The following is a 27,812-nucleotide window of genomic DNA, read 5'->3' on the forward strand; positions in this document are numbered from 1 at the left end:
TATCCCCTTTAATAAATTATAAGGAAGTGGGTGATTTGCTACCGTTTCATGTAGTGCCACCAGCAGAGCAACATTTTATTATGTCCAATACTTTGCTGCACTGAACTAATGATAGTGTTACTGTGTGTTTAGTGTCAAGTAGCAAATGCTGGCACGCTAACACAAGAATCTGTGTTGGTAAATATGGTAAACATACACGTCAGACTTGGCTCAGTTGAAAGCATCACTCTGTCTCACTCATTTTATGCAGCAGTACTTATGGAGGCTCATGAAGGCGAGTTAAGAGGCCAACTCCACTCATCTTTATAATCTTTTATTCTTCCAAGGCACAGCAGATGTGTTGGCAGGGCTAGAAGCTATCAGAATACATTCAGGGTGTGAATGAACACATCAAGTACACACAGATCTACACCCTGTCGCTCTCAGTGAGGGGTCAGTGACTGCTACATGCTCAGTAGGCCCAAATAAAAATGAAAATGCAGTTGACATTCTGTGCTGCTGTTCAGAGCCGTATCCCTGACCGCCATGGGGACGGCTCACTAATATCGTTCAGGTGAAGAGACTTCACACAGACACACACACACACATACAGATTCTCCATTTAACAGTTAACGTCAGCCAGCCATTGTAAAAAATAAGTGTAAAAACATCCTGTTGAGGGAATGAAAATATGCATTCACTGATCTGATTACATGTAATATTGAGTCACCAATCTTTTTTCCTTTAATCCCAGATAGAAACACTCATTTTAAATATTTTTTTTATTTAAACCTGAATATATGTAGACTGTTAGGCTGGCATCAACACCTGATATCACATTAAAAAAAAAGTTACTTTTGTTCTCAAACCACCGGGGTCATCTTAAAAAGAAAAAAACAAAGTTTTTTAAGTGATGCTTGAGAGCATCAGAGTGGGACTACTGAGCTCACAACTGGAGAAAAAAAAATCATTGGCTTTGATAACTTTTGAAAAATCCCAAACAGTTCAACTGTTACATAGAGTGCAGACACAAAGAACTACAAGTAGTTAAAAAAAAACAAGAAAGAAAAAAAGCAAAGCCGAGGGAAACACTCAACTTTGTTTTGATGAAAAATAACAGACCTCAAAAAGTATTCCAGGATCTCTAAAGAAAATGGTCTGTAGTGTTGTTTGTAATAACCTGGATATCGAGTGTTAAGAACTTAGAGTAAAAAAAATCCTTTGGCTTTGTTCACTGTGAAAGTTAAATAAAATTAAAACATAAAAACTCAAAACACACATTAAAAACATCTCAGCTAAACTTTTACCGTGAAAACCTCTTCCTCAATCAACAAAATACAGCTTTGCGATTGACAAACATACACTTTTTTTTTCAAATAATACAATTGCTTTTAAAACAGTATCATCTGTATCTATGACGCCTTTAATCCACAAGACCTTTCAGTTGTTCAAGTATAACTGTCATTGGACAGCAGTGATGATGTGTCACCTTTGAATTTGTAGATCTTTAGTTAAGAACAGCGTCATTACTAAAAGTAAACATGAAGAGAGGAGAGCCCGTCAGCTCACACAAGACTCCACACTTTAGTGTTAAACTCAGTTAATAAAGCTTATAGCTGAGTATTGTCTATAAAACAAATAATTATTGTATGTACATTAGACAATAAGAAACTCTCACTGAAAAAACTGAATGCAAAGTAAACGTCCTCTAGGAGATAAGTATCTTGATGTCATAATTTGCCTTTAGAAAATAGAAAAAATTTTCATGCAAAAAATATATACCTGGGATTTGGATAAAGTCTCGTAACACAACATACCAAAAATATATATTAAAAACTGTCTCTGATAAGCCTGCGTGACTCCACAGTTACAGATTAAAGGAACTGGAGAGCAAAGCTGAACTCACTCCGATAAATGAAACCTGCATGTTACCAAATCTTAGCGGTTCCTGATGCACACACCCAAACTACAGTGGAGAATGGCTCAAAATCCTGCAGTTTCCTCTTGAGGTGCACATGCTGACTCATAGTGAGTCAGCACATCGCTACGTTTACTCAAGGTTTGTGCTATTGATGCAAAGTTAAGAGTGTTTACTCGTTTCAGTGACCAGGTATGTTTACTGGTACCACGGGGTCTTGCGCACCCAGCGGAGGGTGAATCCTGCGTCTGTGCGGATCTTGATGGAGGCTGCTTCCGCTTCTCTGACCGTCTCCTTCACTGACTGCATCAGATTCTGAGCGTTGTGGACCAACATCTCTGTGGCCTGGTCAGGGAAACATTCAGAAGTGAAGCAGTTAAGAGTGAAATAACAGAGATGGAGTGAAAACAGTGGGATCAGATGTTTTACTTAAGTAGAAGTACCAACACTATAAGTACAATTAGAAAAGTAAATTTAAAACAAAAATGGCCCTTGTAATCAATATATTATGTATTACATTAATATATTGTGTAAGCAGCGTTTTAGTGTTGTAGCTGGTTGATGTGGAGCTCGTTTAAATACTTTATATATTGTTAGGTAATTTAGTCCAGCTTAGGGGTCAGACCCCACTGATCACAATATAAATCTGAGGATGTGATTAAGCTTGTATGAAAGAAAAACTATGATATAATGTTAGGCTACATGTTTTAATCTTGGACTTTTCTCTACTTCAAGTTTTTTGTTGAATAGTGGATGATGCCATGTCTTTGAATCTGCAACTTTTATGAGGTCTAGAGGGGAAACATCTCCCCTGCTTGGTAAACCTGCTTGATTAGTTGTACTTTCCAACACTGTTAGAATTATCAGGGCTGCACTGATCCGATATGTCCACTCAGTATATGCACAAATGTTAAGTTGATCAACTTTTGACCCTGATAGGACCAATTCACCTTTGATACTGTCACCTTAGATGTCTTTGAAACTGAGTTACATTCACTAACCTATAGCAGGCCACCAACTCAGCTTTTAGCACAACAAATTGCGTAACGGAGGTTCTAATGAGTGGTGCACTGAGGTATAAAAGAGAATACGTAGTATTGAGGTGGTGCTCTGCATGGGCGGATGCTCTGAGCTGAAGTATTAACAAAGGGAAGGTTTGATGGTGCATCCCTGTAACTTCAGTGCAGTTCTGTGAGTTTACCTGCTCTGACTCCTCTTCACTGATGTTTGTTCGTCCCAGCATGGTGGCTTTGACAGTAGACAGAATCTTCAGCTGAGTACTGATGGTGGGGATTCGCTCGCAGACCTTTGGAAGGAGGGAAATATGTACGCTACTTTCTGTTCAAGATGTAGAGACAGTTTGTGTCTGCATTAGTTTGTCCTCACCTGCAGCAGGTTAGTTCTGATGCGTCTGTCGGTGCACTGCTTGGCCACCTCTTTAGCCAGCCTTGTCACCTCATCTGAGGCCTTGGCAATGTCCTTAGCACACTGGATCAGCGCCCTTTTGTTCCCGCTTCCACCGCGCACCAGGCGAGACATTTCTGCCATCAGCAGAGCCATCCGCTTGGCTGCTGCAATGATGTCGTTACCCTGTGAAGAAGGGGGGGATGAGGCAGAGGAGGAAGCAGTAAGAACTGCGATCGGAGCAGCTTGGCTTTGGATTAGAGAGATCAGAATGGAAACATTTCGCTTGAGCCATGTTTCCGCACATCTTTCTCATAATTGAATGTGGGAGAATGAAAGCAGTGCTATCAACCACCTAGCAAATGCTGGTGCTTTGTATTAAAAAATTTGAATTACAAAAGCCAAACAGCATTATATTGAAGCGTGAACGCTGCATGCAGTGTAAGTGCAAATTATCACATGTTCTTCAACCCTCATGAAAGGAGATCAGGGATTTTTTAAAAATTTAAACAACTGAGGTTCTCACCGTGTCCCTTCCATCATGAGGTTAGTTTCCATGAGGTGATGTTCACAGTGTTTAAGTAATTAGTACACACCCTGAGGCTAAGAAGCAGAAGCAGGTGGTCATAGTGGAAAAGCAGGCGGTCTAACGTCAAAACTACATCACCCAGAAGTCTTTAGGAAACTGTCATCCTTGGCTTCACAGGTTGGCCAGACAACGAATGATTGACAACAGTGAGACGGAGCGCCTGGCTCCTCCTTTGAACCACTTTACCTAATTGTGAACATAAGGGAGGGACTTGTGAAGCCAGCATCAGTTTATCCACGTGGTGCAACAAACAAACTTGCCATTCCCACAGTCCTCGACCTTTAGTGCAACCTTAGCATGGCATCAGCATGACCGTGTGTCTGAGTGTAATGCAACAACAGTACAACAGCAGCTGCAGCTGGTTGGAGGTTTCCATGGTAGTGGCAGATGCAGAGCTTATTGTTGGCACAGTCCGCTAGTACTCCAGGGTGTTTCTTGTCCTGTGGGCCTTTCCTTGTGGGGGTGCATTTATCTGTTTGCATGCGTGGATGTACGTGCATGAGTGTGTGAGGTCAAACAGTACTTTATGATCCTCCCAGCTGCTCAAAACACTGGGGGCCTTTTACAAATACTGTCTGACCCACATTTGGTTGTGTGTGCGCTCATATGCATGTATGTGTGCAGACCTTGCTGGACCACTTGCGCGCCTCCTGGTGGAGAGACTGGGCAGCTGCCAGAATGGGTTGATTGACAGGCTGGTTGGAGGGCATCATCAGCAGTTCTGGCTCATAGTCATCCTCACCATCAGTAAACTCATCTTCATCATCTACCTCCCTCTCCTCTACTGCCTCCTCATCCTCAGGCTGGGCCGGGCAGGAGGGGAGGGATTGGTTGTGGTAGTTGGAAGAGCAGAATTGATTGGGGATGGGAAGGAAAGGGAGGGAGGCAAGGGGGGAGGAGGAAAAAAAGGAGGAATGTGGAGAAGAAGGGAAGGGGGAGGAGAAAGCCAGGGATGGCAGGAGGGAAGGAAGCATGGGAAAAGGAGGCATTTAGTACAGTATGAGAGGCACTGGATGGAAGAACAGAGGACAGGAGATTCACAGGAGGGAGGAGGAGCGGACACAAGCACGGTGAAGGAGCAGGGACAGGGGAGGTGAAACTGCACGGACAGCCATGGACGGTTTCGGTGGGAAAAAAAAAAGAGGGAAGAGGTGCTGGTTCGGGAAGGCAGCAGGAGGATGATGCGCCTTACTCTGAGGCTAGTATTTGCATTAACAAACAGTGCTTGGCATCCCTCTAGCGGTGTATTTAGGAGTCTAGAAGTGTGCTGGGAAACAAAGTGTGACCCATGATAAGAGATGTCTGGTGCCTGGTTTCCAAAGACAACTCTAAAGCTTACACAGCTGTGGAAAAACTGTTCGGAGCTCTATTGAGAGGAAATGAGCGCCACAGAGATAGCAAGAGGGCATTATTCCTGGATAGTCAGTGGTAATTTACACAGAATAACTGCTCCCGTTTACATTTCTCCCACACAAAAAACACTTGGATGCACACATACAGAACACAACAGGGACAGGAGGAAACACAAATGTCCGATACCTCTGATACACATGTGAGGCAGGATTGTCTCTCAGCAGATGACTTTTATTGTTATACTCTGTGCATGTAAGTGTGCACGTGTAAACCATTAACAACCTCACATGCAGACACCTTGAACAGATGACAGTTTCCAGTTTCCCGCTGAAATTGGAATCGAGCCATTGATCTCCACATTTCAGGAAATTCAGATATTCACAGAATACAAGAAGGCACTTTAACAATAAACCCAACAGATAGAACAACCTGTGATCACAATTGAACCGTAAAACATCAACTGATATGACTAATCAGATGGCTTGTTTTAACAAAAACTGTGTGAATACAGGGGTAAATGTGTATGTTTTCTGTGTGTTTGTGTGAACTGACCTTGCTCGACCACTTGCGTGCCTCATCGTGCAGCTGTCTGGCTGCCACCATCATGGGCTCGCTCAGCACCTCTCCGGCCTTCTGCTCCGGGAACTCCTCATCCTTTTCCTCTGGAGGAGGAGGCCGAGGCGGAGGCACCTCGCCCTCTGGCAAAGGAGGCTTAGGTGGCGCTTGTTCGTCGCTAACCTGTAAAATACACACATAAAGACACATTCAGTATGTCGATATGTAGTTAAGAAACAAAGGGAGTGTGAGGGGAAGAAAGCTCAGACTCAGTATTGTCTGTAGTGCTCTTAGTCCTAAATTGCCTGGTCTACTGCAGATCTAGCTGCTAAAATCCAAATGTTTTATATTAAAACTGACTTATATTATAAATAACCCCTCTGAAAAAACAATTTTCCTTCTTCTTTAACATCCGTGGTTGTAGTTATTTATTGAGATGACTCAAAAACTCAGCTACCCGCCTTCATTGGGACTATGTGTGGGTGATTTGACTGACAGCAACAGCAGCATAAGCAAACAACCCAACAAGATTTTTGATTCAAATGTTGCCAAATTCAGATTTTTACACTTGAATATGTGACATAACCTTTTCCCACATGAGCTTTTCCCACTATAAACGGGTGAGATAAAAACAGCTAAAGAATTATCAACCAAAACTGTTCCAAATGCATCAGAAAACAGCTTGTTCATGTGAGATACAGGCACTGATACTGAGAATAGGGCCTTTAAAGGCAAAACAAGTCTAGTTTTAGGTACTTGTTTATATTTTACTCATACTTTTATACAATCTTTGCAATCTTTGACAGAAATGATCTACTCAGCTTCATAGTTTAAATGTATTGCCCCTTGGTTGTGAGAGGAAAGTGGTCATTTAAAGGTTTACTGTTTATAACAGGGAATATGTGTGTTTGATTGTGCTTACATGGAGCTGGTCCAGGTCTGGCGGTGGAGGAGGGAAGTCCGGCTCCTGAGGTTGGAAGGCTTCTCTAACTTTTCCAACGGCAGCCAGGATCCTCAGACACGAGTCTAAATAAGCCTTCTGCAGAGCTGTGGAGGAGATTGTGAAGCACAAACAGAGCTAACAAGCTGAACGAACCTGTGTCGTTCTTTGTCATGCAGTGTCTTGCATGTGTGTTCAATCTCTACCTTTGTCTTGTATGTTCCCAGCCACGGCTTTGGCGTCCATCACCATGGGCGAGATGGTGTGTGAGAGGATGTCTGAGGCGTGTTTCACAGTGTCTCTGAAACGCGGGTCTTCTGAGTTCTCCACTTCCCTTTTAGCCACCAACAGGACCCGATTAGCTCGTCTTGCTATGCTTGTTGCCCCGGCAACAAGCATTTGGGGCTGAACATTTGCCATGGCAACTCGGCACTTATCTATGTCTTTCTTTATAGCCTCCTCAGAAGCGTCTAACAGAGATTTGGTGTCGATGGCCTCATCCACCAGACCTAGGGGCACACACACATATGGACACACACACATTAGCCCTCAGACCTCTGTTTGTTGCAGGATGATACAACACTGCAACTACTTTGAAATTTCAGTGATGTTCACCAGTGAGTCTCTCCACATTATCGATCCACTGGTTCTTCATGGTGTCAAAGTGCTCATATGCTGCTTTGTTACCAGGATTCTTCAACAAGATCCGAGCAGCGGAGGTCACCTGGATATGAACAGACATGTCACGCTCAGACTGTGTGTGACAACCACATGTTTCGTCCACGTATGTGATGCAAATGCAAATCAGCGACACTAAAGCAAACAGAAGCACCTGTGGCGTGAGCTCTCTGGCATGTTTCACAGCAGCATGTATCCCCTCTACTGTACTCTTATTGGCTGTTCCCACGGCAGCAGCCTTCTCCGCGGTCGCCCCCAGCCGACCTGCGTGGGTCTCAAAGTTCCCTGCGCGCTCTTCGAAAACCTTTGGCAAACATTAGCATTGGTACAGTCAGACCATCAATCATCCTTCCCATAGCGTGCAACAAAAACATCTGCATGGTGTAGTTTCTGTAGATGAACTATCCGGTTGGGATCATGTTTTTGCACATTACAGACCTCCTGTCTGTTCGGGGCATCAGGAGGAGCAGTTGCAGCCACAGCCAGGAGCTTGATGGGGGTGGTGGTGTCACTGAAAACATCAGATACCTCCTGGGTCATCACCTCTTGCATGTGCTGCCTCAGGTCCTGGTCGAAGCAGAGAGTGTTGCGTCAATCCACTAGATGGCGCTCTGCACCAATACTCTCAATAACACACCTGCATCTTAGAATATATTTAAGACTCCATATTTTTATGTAGAGGATCAAATGACATCTTGTGCATCCTTTTACTCACCAGACATATTTGGTGTATTTGGAATATTTTGTTTCTGTGAAAGTTTTTAATGAGCTTGAGCATCATTCATCTATAAATGTATGTGCGCGTTTGCGAGACGTTGATACCTTCAGTGAGTCCTGCAGTTGTGCAGCTGTAGCTCGAGCATGAGGAGCCTCAGCCTCACCCCTGCCGGCCATGTCTGCCAACGATGTCATTAGAGCCTCCGTTCGGTCGCAGCGCCCAACCATATCCTGTCGATACGGGCCTAACAGGCCTCCTGCCAGCCGCCTTCCTTCCCCGACCATTCCTCTGATTGCTGCCTGACCTGTGGAGTGACACAAGTCAATATCACACCTTATAGGGATACCGAAGGCCTTTGTGCTCAACAAAAACCCAGACACAACAATTACAATACCATATTTCGAAATGGAAGTCTCCAAATTGCAACAGACTGTTATTGTGTTTGTTGGCAACATGGGCTAATAATAAATAGTAGGAACAGAATGGGTGAGGTTGTGGTTTATGCATTTTGTCTTGTAAATGAGGGAAGAGGACGTATGTTGCGGTCTGTGCTGACCTCATGGGGTTTCTAAGAAGTCATTGTGTTATTAATATCTATAGTATACATGCTATATCTTCTAAGAAAGCCTATAGTGGGCAGGTACCTGTGTTCCACTGTAGCATCTCACACTCTGCTCCCAAAAGGAAGCATGGGAGAAAATAGGAAACAATCAAATTACAGAAAGGAAGACAGCATAATCAAGCATTTGAACAATGCAGTGCCCCCTGAATGACTAAGTAAACCGATTAGTCATTCAGTGAGTCAAGCATGAGTTACATCTCTGTGGGCATTTAAGGAAATGGCAGTCATTTCTGTGCCACGTTCAGAAACACTTCCTGCGTGAGACACATCATGCACCGCAGACACCTCACATCCTTCACATCCTGGCTAATTGCATAGGGTACCAGCAGCTGCCCTGACCACTTTCAAACACCGTCCATCATCCACGTAGGCTTACAAAAGCCACGGAAGGTCAGAGAGCTTATTTTTGATCCAAACAAAACTACATCATCCCTCCCTGGAGCAGTCATCCAACTCCGCTTACCCACTCCTCTGTCGTCCACTCCGGGGTTGTTCACCCAGCGGAGAGCCTGCTCCATCTTGCCCTCCAAGGTGACGGCGGGTTTGGCTGGTCTCATGTTGGCCACGGCCCGGTTGGTTTTAGACTGCAGGGTCAGCAGTGCTGCTCCAATCTGCTTTGCTAACGCACGAGCCTCCGGAGTATCACCTTTACCCCTGAGAGAGGAAATCAAACAGAGAGCGAGCGATGACTTAAGGGGGAAACAAAAAGGCATAAAGGCCACATAGAGCAGAAATTAGCCCTTAAATACAGACCTCAACCCCTGTTAGATGCCACCTTAAAGGGAAATACCACTCTCAAAGACTCTTCGTGTGAGATTTTTTCTTTTTCCAGAGATAAACATACAATTTTGGGTCCCAGATAATAATTCAAGGCTCTTTCAAACACAGAAATCATCAGTGTCATCATATTCTTCTAAGGACAGAGGAATAAAATAACATCTCTGTTCTGAATAAAGTGAATTAGACTTTATAAATGTAGAATTTCTCTTGTGGCCTTGTACAGTCAGTTCTTATTGGATTACACAGGAATGATATGTATATCTCCTGAGCCAAATATTGTAAAAGCACTATCTGTACCAGATTAGAAATTGCTTGATAGTTCCCTCCAATCCCTCCTGTGTACTAGCAGTCACATTTTTCTCCTTTTAAGGTTCAGATCCATCGCTATGCTGTAGATCTGGACAACAGCTGGGTCATTTGCAAATTGATGTCTATTTTGTCTTTATGGTTAATAAATTCTGCTAAAGTGCGTTAAAGAAAATATATTCCTAACAGTGACTCATTCATGGAACCATATTTAGAAGACAAAAATATCAGAAATCCATTCCAAATATTAAAGTCTGTTGTTAAATCAAGTGGTATTTTCCTTTAAACTCTACTCAGTTTTACTCCTCAACCGGTTACCGACCCTCCACATGAATACCACGACCCCATCACACCATATTCAAACAGTAAGAAACCTTGTTGTGGGAATGATGCCTAAAGTTTGCAGGCAACAACATATTTTCCATGCAGGTAAAATGTACCACCTATTGGTGGCACGAGGTTGCAGTCTGAGCCTAGGAAAAGAAGGTTTAAGAATTACATGAAGCTTTCACAATACATCCTTAATCGTGCACATGTCAGAGGAGGGAAAGCGTACTGTCTGCGCAGTTCCACCAGCCTGGCGGTGAGTCCTGCGATCTCACTGATGGAGCGCAGGATGTCATCCCTCTCTTTGGGGTCTTCACATAGATCTGCGATGCGTTTGGCCTCTGCTAGTAGCGCTCTGATGTTCTCCTCCCCTTCCGGACCACCATTAGGGTCAGCCAGCCATGCCTAAAAATGCACATATATTGTATGATTACATCTAATAAAATAACAAAAAATCATCTGTACGAAAACTCAGGAGAGGTGCAAAGATGAGAAGAAGTCATTAAAAGTTCCAAAATGTTAGCATTTAACTACTGCTTTGATCTAAACTGATGAGCTTGTAACTTAAATTAACTGAGAATTAAAAAAAAAAAAAAACACTTGGTTGAAAAAGAATTGGATCAAGAGAGACACAATTGGAAAGACTTTGCCCAGAGAGGGGGCATCAGTCACTGGATTACTCTGATGTCATTCTATCTGACCTGTGCAGCATCCAGCCTCCTGGCGATGGCCTGCTTGGCATTGATTAGAGCCTCCAGTCTGCGGGCAGCACTGTCCACTTTGCCAAATAACAAGTCTAAGCCCTGTGAGCACTGGCCAGCTCGCTGCACACAGCCCGGGGTTGGGCCCTGGCCTCTGTCAGACACAACAAACACGCTCAGCTGAAGCAATTACTTCTCGGACACGGTTAAGGTGGAAAACAGTTTAGGTTACACTGTCTTGCACAAGGGCACTACCTTGCTCGTAGATCTGCGATCTGGTCCGTCATTTGCCCCAGAGCCTTTGTGGTCGCCAGGATGTCTTTCCTCTCCTTCCCAGCACACAGCTCTCCCACCTTACCAGCTTCATCCATAATCACACGGAGCGCCACCTCGCCAGGGTCTCCTAAGAAGGACGATACACCTCAGCGTGAGATTGTGGAAGGGCATAAAGTGCTGACTGGATGTTACAGCTGAAGGCACCACAAACAGGAAAACAAACAACAATCACCTGGCTGTCCGTGAGGGTCTTTGAGCCAGCTTTTAGCTTGTGCCATCTTTGACTCAATCAAAGCCAGAGACCTCTTCAAAGCCTCCATATCCTGCAGTAAAGAGAAAAGACAGCTTTGCTTTAGCTTTGTTAAAACAGCAGCAGAAATTAAGTGAGCGGATATTGCTTTACATTATTTTAGAAATAAAATAGCCAGTGTTGACTTAAGTAGTTTTTAAGAACTGGTTACTGTTTTACCAATAATCTGCTCAAATAACCGCAACCTTGTATTTGTTGAGGACTATTTTCAGCTGTGGATCGATACACATTAAATGTGTAAGTTAGTATTTATGGTTGTAGGAGGGTGTAAATATAAGACTGACTCAAATTGTGTTCATATTAATGAGGGAGCAGGTCATCGAATGTCTGGCTTATTGATTTTTGGACAACAATGAAACTGTGTGACACAGAAAAACAAGCTATATGTGGCTGTGACACGTGCTGTGATCCTTTGCTGATTTGGTCTTTTCGTTAGATTTATGAAAAAATATTAAATATGGCATGTCTTCTCTTTTAAAATGAAGGATACAAAAGTTTATTATTTTAGGTGAATTCAGTATATCACTGATTTACTGGCATTTACAGCTATAAACTTTGTAAAAATGATGTTAGTTGGCCTCGAGTAAATGGTTGCTGACCAGAGGGCTTTGGAGTCAAAAGCATCTCTTACTTGATTGCGGACTTTTAACCTGGAAAACTAGCAGTTGTGTATATTAGTGTTAATTATTCATCTCTAAAGCAGTCCTAAATGATTAATTTACCACAAATCGTAACAACACAAGCCTTTATGTTGTGTTGTAAAGTGGGACCTACAGTTTTCAGAAAACTCACCATTACCCCAGTAATAAACTGATGTTTTATTTAAAATAATCACTCATTATCAAGTGTAAAATGAAAGATTAACTGGAGTTTAACCACCTCGCATCTAAAAGGTCATGAACTCTTTTACTGCTTCCTACCAGATGGAGAAAAAAAAAAAAGACAGAAGCTTTTTTCCAGCTCAGAAGAGAATGAACCGCTTAAGTGGAACCGTTCAATACAGCCCATCTATTATGGATGTGTCTGGACACCAACCAGCTTATTTCTATAATTCATGACCCGAGAGGATGACAGTCATCGTGTGCCAGCGGTTTCCCTCGCACACTGACAGTAAGTGCTTATCACAGCTCATACACAGAGTATGCAGTATTTCCACAGCAAACACACGGACACACGCACAAACAGACAGATCATTGTCTGAGGAAGCTGTGTGCAGAGAAACATGCAGGGTTACAGGTTAGACTAGTGAAACAGATCTAAACTTTGTCATACATCATTTCATTGCAGAGTCTCTAACCGATGCCCAAAAACATCTTCCCATGAGAATGTAAACAGCATCCTACTGTGCTACTGACAGCTCTATTATACAGTAAAAGTTTGCAACACAAGAAAGAAAGTAACCTTAATCGACTGCATTTCGGAAGCAGCTTTTGTGAAAAAGAAGTGATTTAGCTGAAAAAGCTGTCATCTGTTTCAAGCCATTTGACTCAAATGGACATCCAGAGACAAACAGATGCACATATAACGATATAGTGATGAAGTATGTGTACTGTACGTCATCACATCAGCTAACAGTCAGTGGACTAAAACACATGACACACTTGCCGTTAAATACCAGCATGACAAAGATACTGAACGTATGTAAGCATGAGGACGTGTTTCCTTCTCTCTCTCTCTCTCACACACATACACACCCGCATGCTGGAGACTGCCGAGGGGGGAGAGAAACAGGCTTACCTTCTACAGGGAGGAAAAGAATGGAGGAGGAAGGTAAAGAAAGAAAAGAAAAAGAAAAACCAGGAGTTATACTATCGAGCAAAAAGAAAAGTGGAGACAGAAAGTAAAGAGTGAATCGTTTTGTAGAGATGCAGCTCAGTGGGACGTGTTGATAGACTGTGTGGCTATGTGTGTCCAAACAGGCACTCCAAAGCAAAGGTGATTATCAGATTTTGGTATGTGGGGCTTTTTAAAGTTGCTTTTTGGGGGATATTAAATGAAGGAAGTCATCATGTGCGGAATGAATGGTACCTTATTGGCCCAGGCGTCTTCATCCCACGTGGTGAGCTGTAAGACTCTTATGATCTCGTTGATTTCAGCGCTCATCTTTTCAAAGGTAAACTTTCTGTTCCTCTCGGCCTCCTCTACGCCGGCACCTCGACTGCTCTTGGTGGCGACAAAAATCTTTATAGCTGAGGACAGAAACGTGAGTATATATTACTACAGTCGGGATAAAAGCCACTATTTATTTGAAAACTCACCCCGAAGAACATTGTGGCTCATGTTCATAAAGACTCTTGCTTAAATCTAGTGGTTTTAAAGCCTATTGGTGGCTGCAGAAACAACTTTCTCAAAAAAAAACAACACTGGCACACATTTAGAGTTAGATCTGTGGACACTCAGTGAATGCAGACTCAATCTTCGTTTCACTTTTAGGTCTGTTTTTAATATTTTGTTCTTTAGCTGCTAAATGGTTTACTGTGTTCACCAGCTAGTCACTAACTTTGTCTAATTGCTGTTTGATGCTGGGAAGGTAACGAACAGTGGGCTAATATGAGCTGAAAGAGGCTAAAAGGCTCTGCAGAGTGAGACGATTATTAGCCTATCTGTGCATTCAACATTATGAGTCACGCTTCTTAAGGCTACTGATGCTATAATGCAATAAAAATATTGATCATTGCCTTTTTGAGTTGCAACATAGCTTGTGATCTTGCAAGAGATAAGTGCTGGGACAAACTTTTTTGGCACACTGAAGGTACATTTTGCAAATGCTCTTACAGAGTTTAACTTCTTTGCTGGTGCACAGAGCTACCGGTGGGCGATGTACAGTAAGTGTGCGTCACATCCTAATGACTGTAATTATCAGCGTTGCTATAACAACTGCTGGATGCCCAGTGACCTGCGCTGTCGTTTGCCCACACAGCCACACATACACACCTGAGATAAGGACAGGCAGCAGCTCTTTGATAGTGTTCATGGAGTTGAGGAGCATCTGTCTGTGTTCTTGGTGCGTCAGCTCCTGCTGCCTCTCCTCAATCATCTTTGACATTTTGGTCATACCTGAGGAAAACAGAAGAAAAATGATGGGAGTTTACTGTCTGTGAAAGTTAGAGGTTACCAAAATCACAACAATCAGCAGGCAGAATGTAGAAAGTGTTTCTGACTTTTTTTCTCTTTGAACATTGGCAACTATTCTGGGATAATCAGAGTCCGATGGCTTCCTCCAGTGTATTTACCAACAGCGTAATTCGAACGCATTCGAGCGTCGTTGCTTCATGAACGACTGATCTCGCACAATGAAATCATCAGTCAAGTGTGAGAAAACCTTGGCATCGGATTTCCTCCTGCTCATTATGTGCCACAGCGCAGTGACAACACAACTGACCTGCTGCCGCGGATGATAAATAGCCTGTTTATGGTCCTCCTGCCAGTGAAAAGACTCTGATTGTTCATCACAGCATCTTAGTGTCACAGGAGCAGTCGGTGTTTAATTTGGTTTTTAATCATGACAGATGCATCTCGAACCCAAAGAATTGTCTAAAACAAAGGTTGATTGGGCAATTTTCTGCTTTCTGAAGCTCTTCATTGCTACCAAATCCAAACAGTATAATGCATTTTTGTCAAATTATCAAGACAACAGTAATTATCTCTACACTTTCCTGAATTCATAATGATCATATCCTTTAGAATACTAGTATTATTACTAAAATTATTGTTTTTTGTCAGGGAATCCTCAAAACCCCAAGCGATCTCTCGGCATATTTTTCGCTACTGTCACATTTCTACTCACTGTGGGCTCAGTTTTCACTGCAAAATAAAGTCTTGCAACTCTACAAGAGATAACTCAAATAAATTTTGTACAATTACATTCACACTTATAATGACATATGTGATAATGAGAACCATCAGGAAGTTGAACATTTGATGATTACTTTTGTTGAACTGTTTCTGGCTCTGATAAATGGTTTATTATTATTATTATTATTATTTCTATTATTATTATTATTATTTAAAGATAACATGCCTTTCATACTGAACAGTAGGTTTTAGGTTCAGAAGGTTAATCTGCTGACTATTGTATTAATCATTCATCAGAAAATTGTGAAATGTGCTTTTCACAATTTCAAGTCTTCAGATTGTGTGTTTTGTCTTAAAGATCCTGTTGACTATCACAGAAGCTTTAGAAACAGGAGAAGTTTTTCACATTTTTACTTTGACCAATAGTTATAAATCAAGACACTACTTCTGTTGAAACACTGCAGCAGCAGCTTGTGTGTTTGTGCTGTAGATGTCTGGATGCATTTTGTTGCCATTTATTGCTCACTTGATTTGGCAGCAGTAAAACATGTGAAGGTTCTGTGCAACAGCCCCGAACTTGCGTGCTTTTCCTAGTGTCAACTACTAAATAAAGATACAAACGCCAAGTAATGAAATGTTCTTTTGTTGAATAAGATAAGTTGTGTTTGGTAAGAGATTTTTAATGGGGACTCTCCTCTCTGATTCATACTTTTAATCAAACGGTGAAACTTCCCCCTTAAAGTGACATTTTAAGCTCCTGCTGACCTGGTCCGAGGTTCTTGGTGTAAGTGATGAGGTCCTCCATGGTCTCCACCACCTCAGCTACTGACAGATACTCGAGGATACCTTTACACACACGGATTATCTTACGCACCTGGGACACAACACGGACACAATAATAAACAGGCCAGATCACATTTACAGGCAGTGAAACAGAACGGGGATTAGAGCTAGACTTTATGGTGAGAACAACTAAATCATTTAGAGCTTTTTTTAAACATCAGTGAAGTTGCTGTGTTGTTTGTGTGGTGTGCTTTTTGTGTGTGTACAGTCTTGTGATGTACATCTTGTGACTGTGAGATGCTGCCGTTTCAAAAATGAGGCTACTGATGAGACATGGTGAGCATAATCACGTGCCCAATGTGATTCCACTTATGGAGCAGCCATTAAGCATTCACACAAGGGTTAACGCACACACACATACACATGCACACAGCTAGCCACACACACACACACACAGCCAGGCACACATACACATACACACAAAAACACACCCTGAGTTATGACAGAGGGAAGTCATTTGATCTCAGTGATTAGATCTGGCTGCATCTGAGACTCCATTACAGCGCTAAGTTGAGTTCCTCCTTCCTCTGTACAGCTATATAAAGCTTTCTTTCCCTGAAAGATACCACACCTCTGAAGTAAGAGTGATTGTAAGGACACACGCTTGGGCATAAGGAGGTAAACACAAACAGAAACACACCTCGGCCTCATCGAAGGTAAGGAGCAGGTCGGACGTTCCCGACAGTATCCCTCTGGATCCATCGATCAGGTAATCTCGTGCAGGAACAGAGTATGGATCTGCCTTCAGCATCTGAGCCGCCTGGACGAGCTTAGAGCTCGAGTTCTCCACCCTGAAAACACACGGCTGGCTTAGAACACAATACCCAACACATACATGGGCTAACAACAAAAATCAATAACCCTGTAAATCACAGGTCAGACATGACATCCACCAAGAAAAACAAACCAACATGCAGCTGAGGTGTAAAGGGTAATAGGGTGTCAGGCAAAGCTGCTTTTGCAGGAGTGTATGTTGACAGTTTGGGCCTGATATATTTAATTATTTTATAAGGTCTGCACTTGAAAGATTGTCTACTCCAGCTAAAGATCTAACTATGGAGAAGTCTTGATATGAAGTCTTAGACTTTGATTTTAGAGTGGTCCAAATTATGTAACTTTCAATTTTGCAAACTCTACAAGTCTAAAATTCTGATTTTAAATACTCTGTGCTTCAGTTTTAAACACGAATTGTCAATTCCTTAGAGATCAGTGATTAGCTTAGCCTGTAGAAGGTGATGGATTTTAAGAGCATTCAAATAAAGCCAAGTCCCTCCTCTTTCTGACCCCCATTGGTCAGGGTATCAATGGCTGCTGGTTCATCTATATTTAGGCAGGTTCACATTCCCACATGCCCCCTCCTAAGCCCCGTGAGTGAGATTTATGGTGTAGTGCCCCATGTATGTGTGAGCGAGCACTGAGAGAGCGGTATGTGAATCTGCTTGGAGGACTGGACCCTTTTTGTCAAATTGAAAAACTAATTGCAAATTGACAAACAGGCGATGAAAGAAAAGCAAATGAGGTGGGAGAGAGAACAAACAGGAAACAGATGGTATTAATGTAAATGCTCATTAAACGTAATAACATACATGCAAATGTAACACATGCAGGCAAACAAACACAGGCCTAATGTCTGAGTCCCACAACCTGCTGAGTAGCAGCTCTCAGCCAGCACCCAGAGTTCATGTCAGCTCTTTGGATGCAAGCTGGAAAACAACAAACAGCCTCTCAGCGGTCTGGATGCTGGAGCTGGACAGTCACCCGGGTTCGGCCTCAGAAGCGGCTCTTTGTTGCAGCTTTGGGAACGCAGCCACGTTTCCTAACATTGAATCGCCTGGAATCCTCATTTTAACAAGTTCTCTGTCTGCTGAGATAAAGTGGCCCGTTTCCATAATTTTGTCACTTCCACGAGCGAGAGGGAGGCACACAAAGAGAAAGCAGCGACGCTCTTTCTTGCAAAGCATGCACAGTGCTTCAGACGTACTTAATGAATGCAGGAGGCATGTCTCTCTTCATCAACTGATCCTCTGTGGTTTGAACTGTTTCCTTCCCCACCTGCAACACACACACACACACACACAGATGGACCATGTATTGTATTATCATTAGCTGCAGCAAGACAAGCAAATAGTATTCCAGTGAGCACTATTAATAGTCTAAAGGGTGAATGGGTGTGCATCAATTCACACCTATTTCAACCACGCATGCATGTCATATCTTTGGTTTGGAGGAAAGCAGCTCCGGCTCAGGTTGATTCTGCTGCCTGTTATTCAGCATGAGGGCAGGTTGCAGGAAAGGAAATCTGTGCTGCTGACTTCATCAATTCCTACAGTGTGACTGTGCAGGAGTGTAATAAATTTTCACATTAAATCAGGCACAAATGATATTCAGGATGGGGTAATGGTATTTTATTTTTTCAACCAAACAAATGGAACTTGGCAGTCATAACTGTGAGTATTAATTTTTGAAATCAGAGTTGCTTGATTTTTTTTTTTATTTCAGTTTTTTTTGCCCAACAGTATCACTTGAACTAAACACTGATGTTTTCATGCCCTCAAATGTATTTCAACACTCTAAGAACATTGTGTCATGCAGAGTATTTATGTGCAGCTGTGCATTTTATTGTATGAAGCAGTTTTCTTGTCATATGTACATACATATATACATCATCGTGGAATCCATTTAGGTGATTTAAATATGAAAAGCTACTTCTTTACTTCCTCATAACAACTGTCCTGGTAGTCTTAAATCTTCTAGTTGCTGTAAAATGAAACCTCGTGGAAACACACACGCCAACTTGTCACAGCAACATACAACTTCATTTAAAATTTGAGTTTTTTGACAGCAAAAGTCAAAACATGAACACCATAATATATTATATATCTTAATTTGGCACTTTGACATTGTCTGCTTTGACTGACTATTCAAAACAAAAAAGTTTTTTTTCCCAATGCGGTAGGATGTTTTACAAATCACTGAGACTATCAGCTACATACTAACAAAATGACAGTTTAAGATACATTTGCATTGTTTTTCATGATTGCAATGAGATGTTTTACTTAAAGCATTGAAACATGTTAAGACTAGAAACTGCATAAGCTAAACACAAACAGGTATAAAAAAGAGTACAAAATCATGCAAATACATACACACTGGTACACAGCAGGGTGACACAGCTGGTTTAAAACCCATATTGCTCCGAAACTCTCACACACAAAACATATCCTACAACACGCACAAGCATACATCCACCCACACAGTCACACACACACACACTAGAGATGCAATTACAGTGAGATGATGACATCAGTCTCCTGCTGCTGCATCAGTGAAATTTGGTTAATAGACTTTCTGGCTCCAGAGACTCAGGAAACAGCCGTCACACAGAACGAATCTAAGATCCAACCGGTCTGTTCTACACATCCTTTTATTCTAAAGAGAATTTTTTTTGCATTTGCAGACATTTAAGCCTGATGTAGGAGTTTCCACATTCAAATTCCAGTCAGTGTTGTGCAACTCTGTTGTGTAACATTACATCAATAATTAATGTCATCATCAGCAGTTGTGAATTATGAACCACAGGAAAAAGACACCGTGATTTCATCTGGGTTTTCATGTTCATGTTAAAAATGTACAAAATACAACATAACTGTCACTTCGAAGCGACTCGTCAGGATCAAGGTTTTAAGTGTGAGCTTGAACTAAACCCCAGAGAACCTTTAATCTGTGATTTTACATCCAACTGCAACAAGACATGCTCCCCCGACAGTTAAAAAAAGACACAACATTGAAAGACTACAAGCTTTCACGTCCTAATAACACATATCTCATGGCCCCAAATAGTATCAAAACAGTTAAACTATCTATAACTGTCGAGGAGGTTCAAAAGAAAGACATTTAGGGGCGACTGGATAGCCGACTGGTTAGGGTGTGTACCGCTTGGGCACAAATGTCCTGAGCAGCAAGCGCTCAGTTCAGATTTTGGGCCTCGACCTTTACTGCATGTCATCGCTCTGCTCCCCTGACATTTCTTGTCTATCTCCACAGTCACAATCAACTAAGGCCATGAAGCTCCCAAAAAATAATCTTTAAAAAACAGCAAGATGCATTTAGCACAATTCAAAACAAGAAAATTACACACAAAAAAGAGAAATTGAGCAAGTTGAGGACTGTGTTCATGAGAAGGCACATAAATGGCACCATTAAGTATTTGGACAAGTTCTGATTGTTAAATTTCATTGTTAATGTGATGAACTACAAATTTGGTTACTCTATTAGGGGGCAAACTATCTTGGAACTGGGTAGCTAAAACAAGCTGCAAAAATGACAAATACAGTTAAGGTCAGGCATTGTCTATTTGTACAAAGAAGACTGTTCTCTTCGTCAGCTCAGGAAAAAGTTTCTATCTTCCACAGTAGGCTATATTGTCAGAAATTTGTAGACTTGAGACTGGGAAAGTGCTCAGGGAGGCTTGCAAAGACTGGTAGCAAATTAGAAATGAGAAGAAAAAAGGATCACCAGGAATTAGTAGATATGACTTACTTCACAGAACATTTGAAATAGGATCAACCAGTACGGGTACAGAGGGAACAGAAAGTATTCACAAGCTCAAGGAATGAGGCAGATTGAATAAAACTGAATAAAACAGAAGACGATGTGTCTTATTTTCATACGAGTCCAAATTCATCTTATATAGACAAGTGGAGAAAGTCAGGAGAAGAAGTCCAACCAGAAAACAATTAAGCAAAGAGGTGTGAATGTCAAAGTGTGGGGCTGTTTTTCTAAACATAAAGTTTCAAGTGTCAAAAATGTACCATTCAGCAAGATAATGATCTTAAACATGACAGCTGTCTCCTGAAAAAGAGTAAAACTCTGCAATGTTTTCTATCACAAGTGTGTAGTTGTTCTTAAAAATAAATGCTTTCACATTATGTTGTCTCATGCAAAGTGTTAAAAAGTGAAAATGAAATAGATGTTGGGTGTCCAAAAACCTTTTAGGGGCACTGTATCCTTCATCAACCTGCCACAGTCATGTGTCCTCTCAGTGTAGTCATAAATCTGTATAATCTGAATGGTCGGTGCTTTAGTTCTGTCAACGTGACATGTTCACAAACACTGTAAAGAAGGATATGGTTAAAACAGTTGAATGTGTCTTTGTGTATTTCCTTGTTTTCAAAAATGCAGAAAGTTTTCCAGACCTCAAATGTGAGGAATGCAGCTCTACAAGTACAACGCGCCCAGAAAAAACCCTCCAGACAAACAAGTCACATCAGGTGACTGATCAAAGAGCTGTGGATGCTCCAGAGTTTCCTGTAAGCAGCAACACTCAGTATTGATTACTCAGTGCATTATTAATGCGCAGTTAAGTGGTTTGCTGGACACATTGGCAGTGTGATGCGAGTGCGGTTGCAAACGCTGAAAGGTGTGACTGCTCCAGCTGGAAACAGACAGCTGTCAATCACAGCTGACACAATGCACTCGCTCTCATCTGACACTCACAGGCATCAGCTCTGATTAAGGTACATGCTCTGCAAATAACGCTAATTATTTCATTTGAGAATGTTTTGATGGCCTAACGTTCACAGAACAATTATCACATGATCACAATGAATTGAAGCTACAATCAGTAAGGGAAATATCCCACTTTTGCTTCAAGAAAGCATGAAAAATGCTAAGAACACCCTGCAAATCTGGGAGGAAGTGTAGACTGATGATGATTCCATGGAGGAACCCCTGCATATTACTTACAGTCATTTTGTCGATTACTCATACAAAAGCATTGTTTACTGCAGCTTTAACTGAACCAAACCAAAACATCAGCATGGTAAAATCTGTGTCTTTATAGTTGTACAGTTCTTTTGAGAAAATTTATCAAATCAAAGCCTTAAACTGTGAATTTCATCAAAATCACTTTATTGTACATGTTTTATTTTAACATAGCAAAAAATTAATTAACCAGATTCTGTAAAAAAAAAAAAAATAAAAAAAATAATTCAGCACAACCATGAAGCCATTAGTGACTCAGCTGCAATCAACAGTGACATGACAAAAATTCAGATAGTTTTTGGTGAAACTAGGCTGAACTGCAGGCCGTGTGTACGCAGAGCAGAAAGAAGATAAGCACGCAAACAAATCAAAAACCTAAGAAGTAAAATATCCATAGCATAGAGATCCATTAATTTTTTCCAGTGTTGGTGACATCTGTGGGCACTTCGAAAAAAAATGTTGTACATGTTAATTTGCACAATAATTAAGAAAGGAAATGTAGCTTTAATTTTTATATCTTGCTGTGATTGATGGCCTTTTAACTGTGATATACTGCACAGAGTGTTCTCTCTACTTCTAGCCATGGCTGTGCTGTTTCCATAGAGATGTAGAACATTACATTGCGGTGAAAAATGAGCACAAAGTGAGTAAAAATGTGACAGGAGCAACAAATGCTCAGAAAATGCTTGGGGTTCAGAGGTGTAAATATTTTATAGCTATATACACAGTCAATGAAATTAACAACCACTCATTATAGGAACTAACCATTTTGGCAAGAAAAAGTTGAAAAAAAACATTTATAATTGTGCCATATAATGATATAAGCCAGGAGCAGATTTTGGCAGACTGAGAAGCAGAGGGGATGTGTGGACACACAGTTGATTCATCCTGGTTCTGCCAAACAACAAGAAGAGATGGCTCATATTTACATGGTGGAGCAGACTGAGGACAGTTGGTGTGTGTCTATAGGGGGGTGGAAGTGAGAGGGTGGGCCATGAGGCTTGGCAGAGTCTGGTCTGAAGACACCAGAGACACTTTCCCTCCCTCTCAGGAAGTCCTACTGAAAGTATCTTTATCTCGCCGTCCCTCCATCCCTCCTCGTCGACTCGTTCTGCATCAAGCTGTTTGACAGTTTTAGTCGACGGTCTCCCTCCTTACAGGCCTCTTCTCCCTCTCTTTCTGCTCTGCTCCGTCAGTGTGTGGTTACTTCACTCAACGGTAAATCTATTTATTCCTTCCTTCCCCTCCCCCAGACATACTCAGGATCTATGTTGACTCCTTCAGAGGCAGATACTTCACAAGCACCACTCTGTCATCAGCACAACTTCAGCAAAAGCTCACACTTTTTCGCCGAATACACCAGCAGCAGCCGCAGCATCTTTCACACCGTCAGTCGGATCTGCATCAACCCACGCACAAACTCTGACAGATTGAGACTGACACCATCTTGCGTGTGTGTGTGTGTGTGTGTGTCTAAGTGTCTAAGTGTCTCAGTGACCTAGATTTTAAGTACCCCCCACAGCCAGCCCACCCTGGACGAGGTTAACTGTGTAATTGTATCAGTGTGCAGCAGGACTCTTGGGGTGATGGTGGCATGTTGCTGTATACTGTGTTATATCTTAGCTCAAACTGCAGAAATGGAGAAATGAATCAGCTTTCTAAAATAAAGCATACGCGCTCAGAAGTGTGTCCATTTGAGCTTTGAGTGTTCGGCTCCAATTATCTACCCAGCAACCAACTACCTCTCATTTTACAAGCACCTTTTTTGCGCTCTCTTTCAACAGCTTCTTGTCACCCACTTCTTAACTCTCGCTTCTGTATCAGAGAACTCGTCGTCACCTCTTCAGTTGTGATTCAGTGTCTGAAAGCACAGTGAGACTCAAAAGTTGCATGCTCCAAATCCATTATGTAAGAAGTAAGAAGAGATAAGAGCCATCTGACGCTTTAGTGCATCCATCATTTCCTGTATTGTGCCTTTTTCTTATTCTTCACCCTAACACAATACATCTCCATCCAAACAACATTTTCCCTGTCCGACACCTTCCCATTCCACTCTGTGCTCGGCCCTGATCTCTAACTGTACCCTCGCATTTCCATCATCTGAGACCCAGCGACTGAGCCCCAGGCTGCTATTAGCCTCCTTCTGCTCACTGTCTGGATGGATCAACTGAATGGATCAACAAGGACAAGCAGAGAAAGAGGAGGGATGGAAACACGTGCCTGATAGCAATGGGACATCAAGGACTCAATCTAGCCGGATGCTATTGCACAAAAGAGGATTTTTTTTCATTATTAGACGCCACAGTGTTTGAGTTCAAACTGAGGAGCCCTTTTCATTATCAGTTAATGAGATATTTATCAAAATGATCTTGTGCGTCCTTGTGCAGGGAAGCAGCAGCCATATGTGAGAACTATTCAAGAAACAATGATCAGAAACAACAAAAGATGCCTTCTTCACTCTGAAGTTATAAAGCAGGAATAACTGACACTTATTTTTTCCTCTTGCAGAATGCAAGTCTCATATTTGACTCCAATCTGTTGCAAATCACACCACTTTCTGACTGGACAGATCCCACTTTGAGTAAGAAAAAAAGTGAAGTTTGTGTGTTTGGATGAACTATTCCTTTAACGTTTATTTGCAAAAGTGTGCAGTTTATTCTTTAAAATTTTGCACACTAACATCTTAGATTGTTATGCATCATAAAGTGAAATTAAAAGGTCGGATTTGCTCTTTTTCGACTCATAGGATGAGAGATTACAGGAAAAAAAACACAAAATATTAGCCTTCCCAATATTTTGCTGAAGACAAGTATGTCCGTCATACATCATACTCTTTCTCTGGCGTCCTTACAGAGGCTGAGAAATATCACAAAGCCCTTTCCAGAGATGAAATCATGGTTCCTGCATTCCTATATCAACAATTCAAAACTTTGCATCAACAAAGTCTTCCTGGTGACCCCAAATGTCTCATTTTTGATCTGAAGTGCACCATGTGTTTCAGCAGCACAGTACAACAGGATGAGAGCAAAAAAACTGCAAAGGTTACCACCAAAGAAGCCCACCACATTTTGACATATTCATTTTGGCACCAGTGAACATGAAAGCACCTTTTTTTTCTCTCTGTCAGACTGATAGTGTAAGCGAGTGAGCGCGTCCTCCTGTCTGCTGCTGATTTCTCCTGAGTGACTGAGGCCCGGTCGCCCCTGCATCAATACCAACGACCCGGATCAGCATTAATGATGTGGCCCGTATTGATTTTTCCAGACAGTGCATACAGAAGAGACATCAGGGTCTGCCCCAAGCTCTGCTCTGTCTATACAAAACAGCCAATTAGACTCCAAAAAGGACAGAGAAGGTGAAAATGAAAACGTGAGGAGGTCCAGCAAATTGGGAAAAGAAAGAACAAGAGGGTTAGAGAGAGAAATGACCAGAGACTGTATCTATTCTCTGTGGAGGTTATTACCACCAATAGCTGAGTTTCTCAAATAAACTGCAAAGTCTGCAATAATCTAATTTAAGTTTGATGGAGCTGAGAGTACAGAAACCCACAGCGTGCATCCCTTCCAATGGGGCAAGTGACATTTCTCGTTTTACTGGGAGAGAGACACTCATCCTGTTAATTCAATCAGTCCTCGTTTCTTCCGCCCTACAAACTTCATTGAGCTCGGCTGCCATCTGATTACCAATGTGGCCAAAGTTTGGACATGTAGTGCGTAAAAAAAAGAAGACTGTACTGCAGGAGCGCGTTTGACACGCATGAACGTCAGCTGGCTTTATGGCACTTTGATGTCATTTTAATGGCGAGTAAAGAGCAAGCTGGGATTTCCATGCCATATATCAGGATGCCACATAGAGAGGAAAAAATGACCAGCTCCAGTGCAGGACAGTTTGATGAGCTGTTATTCTAATGATTTATGACACTCATTAAATAAACGTTGCAGCCTGCTGTCACTGCACCAGTCAGCCTCCAGAAACGTCGCTTTCTTGCGGGTCGGAAGTTTGGATGATAAATGTCAGTGGATGCGGCCACTTTGCCACCGAGCTTCCAGTGAATTGACGCCCTGCTTCAAACTCGGGACTCACCCGCACAAGGTTGCTGACTGCCGCCTGCACCGCGGCCACCGGCACCGTCAGATCCGGGATGGCTTTACCGTCCACCTCCCCCTCCTCGTGCATGATGACCAGGTGGGAGATCTGCTGGGCCACCGGCTCCAGGATACTCTCGATGGTCTTGGTGTGAAACACCGGCATCGTGGACGACTTTTACCGCAGCCTTGACAGAAGGAAAAAAAAAGGCGGCTGGTGGTTCCAGCACGGATGATCTTCCTCCCCTCTCCTCCTCCTCCTCCTCTCTACCTTCCCCCCTTCTCCTCCCTTTACCGGCACCGGCAGGAAGGACGAGTTGTCAGCGCAGCACCCTGAGAAGAAAAGCCACCCCTCTTCCTCCCCGGTGTCTCCTCTGCTCGGCACCCCGGTAAAGGCTGGACTCAGACGGTCGGTGTCCTCCGGTGGGAGCGACCCAAATCGTGACAGAAGGAATCACCGCCCTCCGCCCAATCACAGCGAAGGAATACAGCTGCCGTGCGTGCCGGTGTCGGTGCGCACTGACGCTTTCCCTGCAAATGAGAGCTCTTCCCAAATTACGTCATGCATGCCAGTGGCCCCAAAAAGGAAAGTGTTGGGGGTAAACTTAATGGGAAGAGAGTGATTCCTAAGACGTGGGAGAAGGAGGTGCAACATCTACAACAAGGAAAGGCTGCAAACATATTGTGCTGCTCTCCCTGCTGCAGCCTCCTAAAGGTCAGCTTCTCATCTGTGAAAGTGTAGAAGGTCTGCACCACTGCATGCAATGTGGAAGAACATTGTGGAGGTGGTGGTGGTGGTGTTGTTTTTTATTTTTTTTTATGAAGCTTCAAACCTACATCTGACATATGATCTATGTTCATTAAAAGGTGGGTCAGGAGTTCATGTCTCCAGGTCTAAATAAAGACCAAGGATTCAACTTGCTGCTGGCTGAAGCTGAAAGAAGGAGTCTCAATGATCACAGCACCCACACACTGTTTCTCAAACTTTTCTACTTAGGCACTGAATTTGATTGACTCTCCTGCTGTTTTACCACCAATCTGACAGATTGTAGTTGGAAGTGCTTTAAAGTGAGAGAAACTCACTTACTGTTGCATCAATTATCTAAGTTGATGAGTGTATCTGCGCTGGTTTGGTCGCTCCTCACATCTGAGTCTATGTTGGGGGAAACCAGAGACCCCAGCAGCAAAAAACAGCAGTATTTATACCCTCGAGACCCCAAGCTGACCAAAGGACCTGCAGCCAAGAGACCCCCCTGTGTGAGTGTGTGTGGACAAGAGGCCGCCAGCCAAGCCAGACAAACTGGACACTCTGGTGTTCCAAGTTAGAACAGACCCTGTAACTCCTCTCCTCTTCTCTCCTCTCCTTTCCTCTCCTCTCCTCTTCTCTCCTCTCCTCTCCTCTCCTCAGGAATTGTCCTTAAAGAGGAGTAAGAGTCATACTCGCTGCATCTCAAACCCTTATATGGATCCAGACAGAGTACGAGAAGCAGTAAAGTAAACTGGTGTCTGTGAGTAATTGAGGAGGGGTAGGACAGACTCTGATTGGCTCTAGTGGTCTTGCTCTGAACTATCTGTATATGTGGACTTGTCCAAACAGACTTTGATAGAAAACATTGCAGCAGGTCGCTTGGAGGTAGTTTTAAAGTTTGCTTTCAGTAATGACGTGATGACCAACTGGACTGTGTGTACATGGATGCTGACACCATAATCAATCTGTTTGTCAGGTCTGGAGCAGCGATGCTTAGAGCTCCTGTGAAATATTTTGTGTTTTGAGTGGGGTGTATGTGATGGGGGGTATGGGGTGTTAGAAAGAGAGGTGTGAGTCAGTCGCTGGCTTGCCTGGAAATCACAAAGCGTGTTTTGCTCGGTG

The 27,812-nt window shown here is 42.6% G+C and overlaps 1 protein-coding gene across 4 annotated transcripts; it reads right to left on the reverse strand.

Moving 5' to 3' along the window:
* Positions 1-297: 297 nt before the first annotated feature.
* On the reverse strand, positions 298-26,627 carry LOC103369010 (vinculin-like). Of its 4 annotated transcripts, XM_008297584.1 has the most exons (23): positions 25,941-26,626; positions 18,076-18,146; positions 16,735-16,885; positions 16,017-16,125; positions 14,391-14,513; positions 13,485-13,645; positions 13,194-13,196; positions 11,379-11,469; positions 11,126-11,273; positions 10,871-11,024; positions 10,399-10,574; positions 9,220-9,410; positions 8,239-8,438; positions 7,855-7,983; positions 7,571-7,720; positions 7,354-7,462; positions 6,945-7,247; positions 6,721-6,845; positions 5,796-5,981; positions 4,517-4,693; positions 3,284-3,487; positions 3,099-3,203; positions 298-2,242 (listed from the first exon to the last, which is right to left on the reverse strand). In XM_008297584.1, the coding sequence occupies exons 1-23, from the start codon at positions 26,106-26,108 to the stop codon at positions 2,096-2,098; spliced, it is 3,381 nt and encodes a 1,126-aa protein (XP_008295806.1). In that variant the 5' UTR covers positions 26,109-26,626; the 3' UTR covers positions 298-2,095. The 4 variants fall into 4 exon arrangements, with proteins under 4 accessions (XP_008295806.1, XP_008295807.1, XP_008295809.1 ...); XM_008297585.1 differs by lacking the exon at positions 13,194-13,196 and having other exon boundaries at positions 25,941-26,627; XM_008297587.1 differs by lacking the exon at positions 4,517-4,693.
* Positions 26,628-27,812: the final 1,185 nt, after the last annotated feature.

The sequence above is a fragment of the Stegastes partitus genome, unplaced genomic scaffold (genome assembly GCF_000690725.1).
Source record: "Stegastes partitus isolate 25-593 unplaced genomic scaffold, Stegastes_partitus-1.0.2 Scaffold1229, whole genome shotgun sequence".
NCBI classification, from domain to species: domain Eukaryota; kingdom Metazoa; phylum Chordata; class Actinopteri; family Pomacentridae; genus Stegastes; species Stegastes partitus.

Bases quoted from the DNA above. Each gene is read 5' to 3' on its own strand.
- LOC103369010 (XM_008297584.1), bottom strand. From the start codon at position 26,108: ATGCCGGTGTTTCACACCAAGACCATCGAGAGTATCCTGGAGCCGGTG. The intron at 7,984-8,238 runs GTATCAACGTCT...TGCTTCGACCAG, and splicing joins AACTGCAGGACTCACTGAAG to GACCTGAGGCAGCACATGCA. The intron at 7,721-7,854 runs GTCTGTAATGTG...TGTTTGCCAAAG, and splicing joins ATGCCCCGAACAGACAGGAG to GTTTTCGAAGAGCGCGCAGG.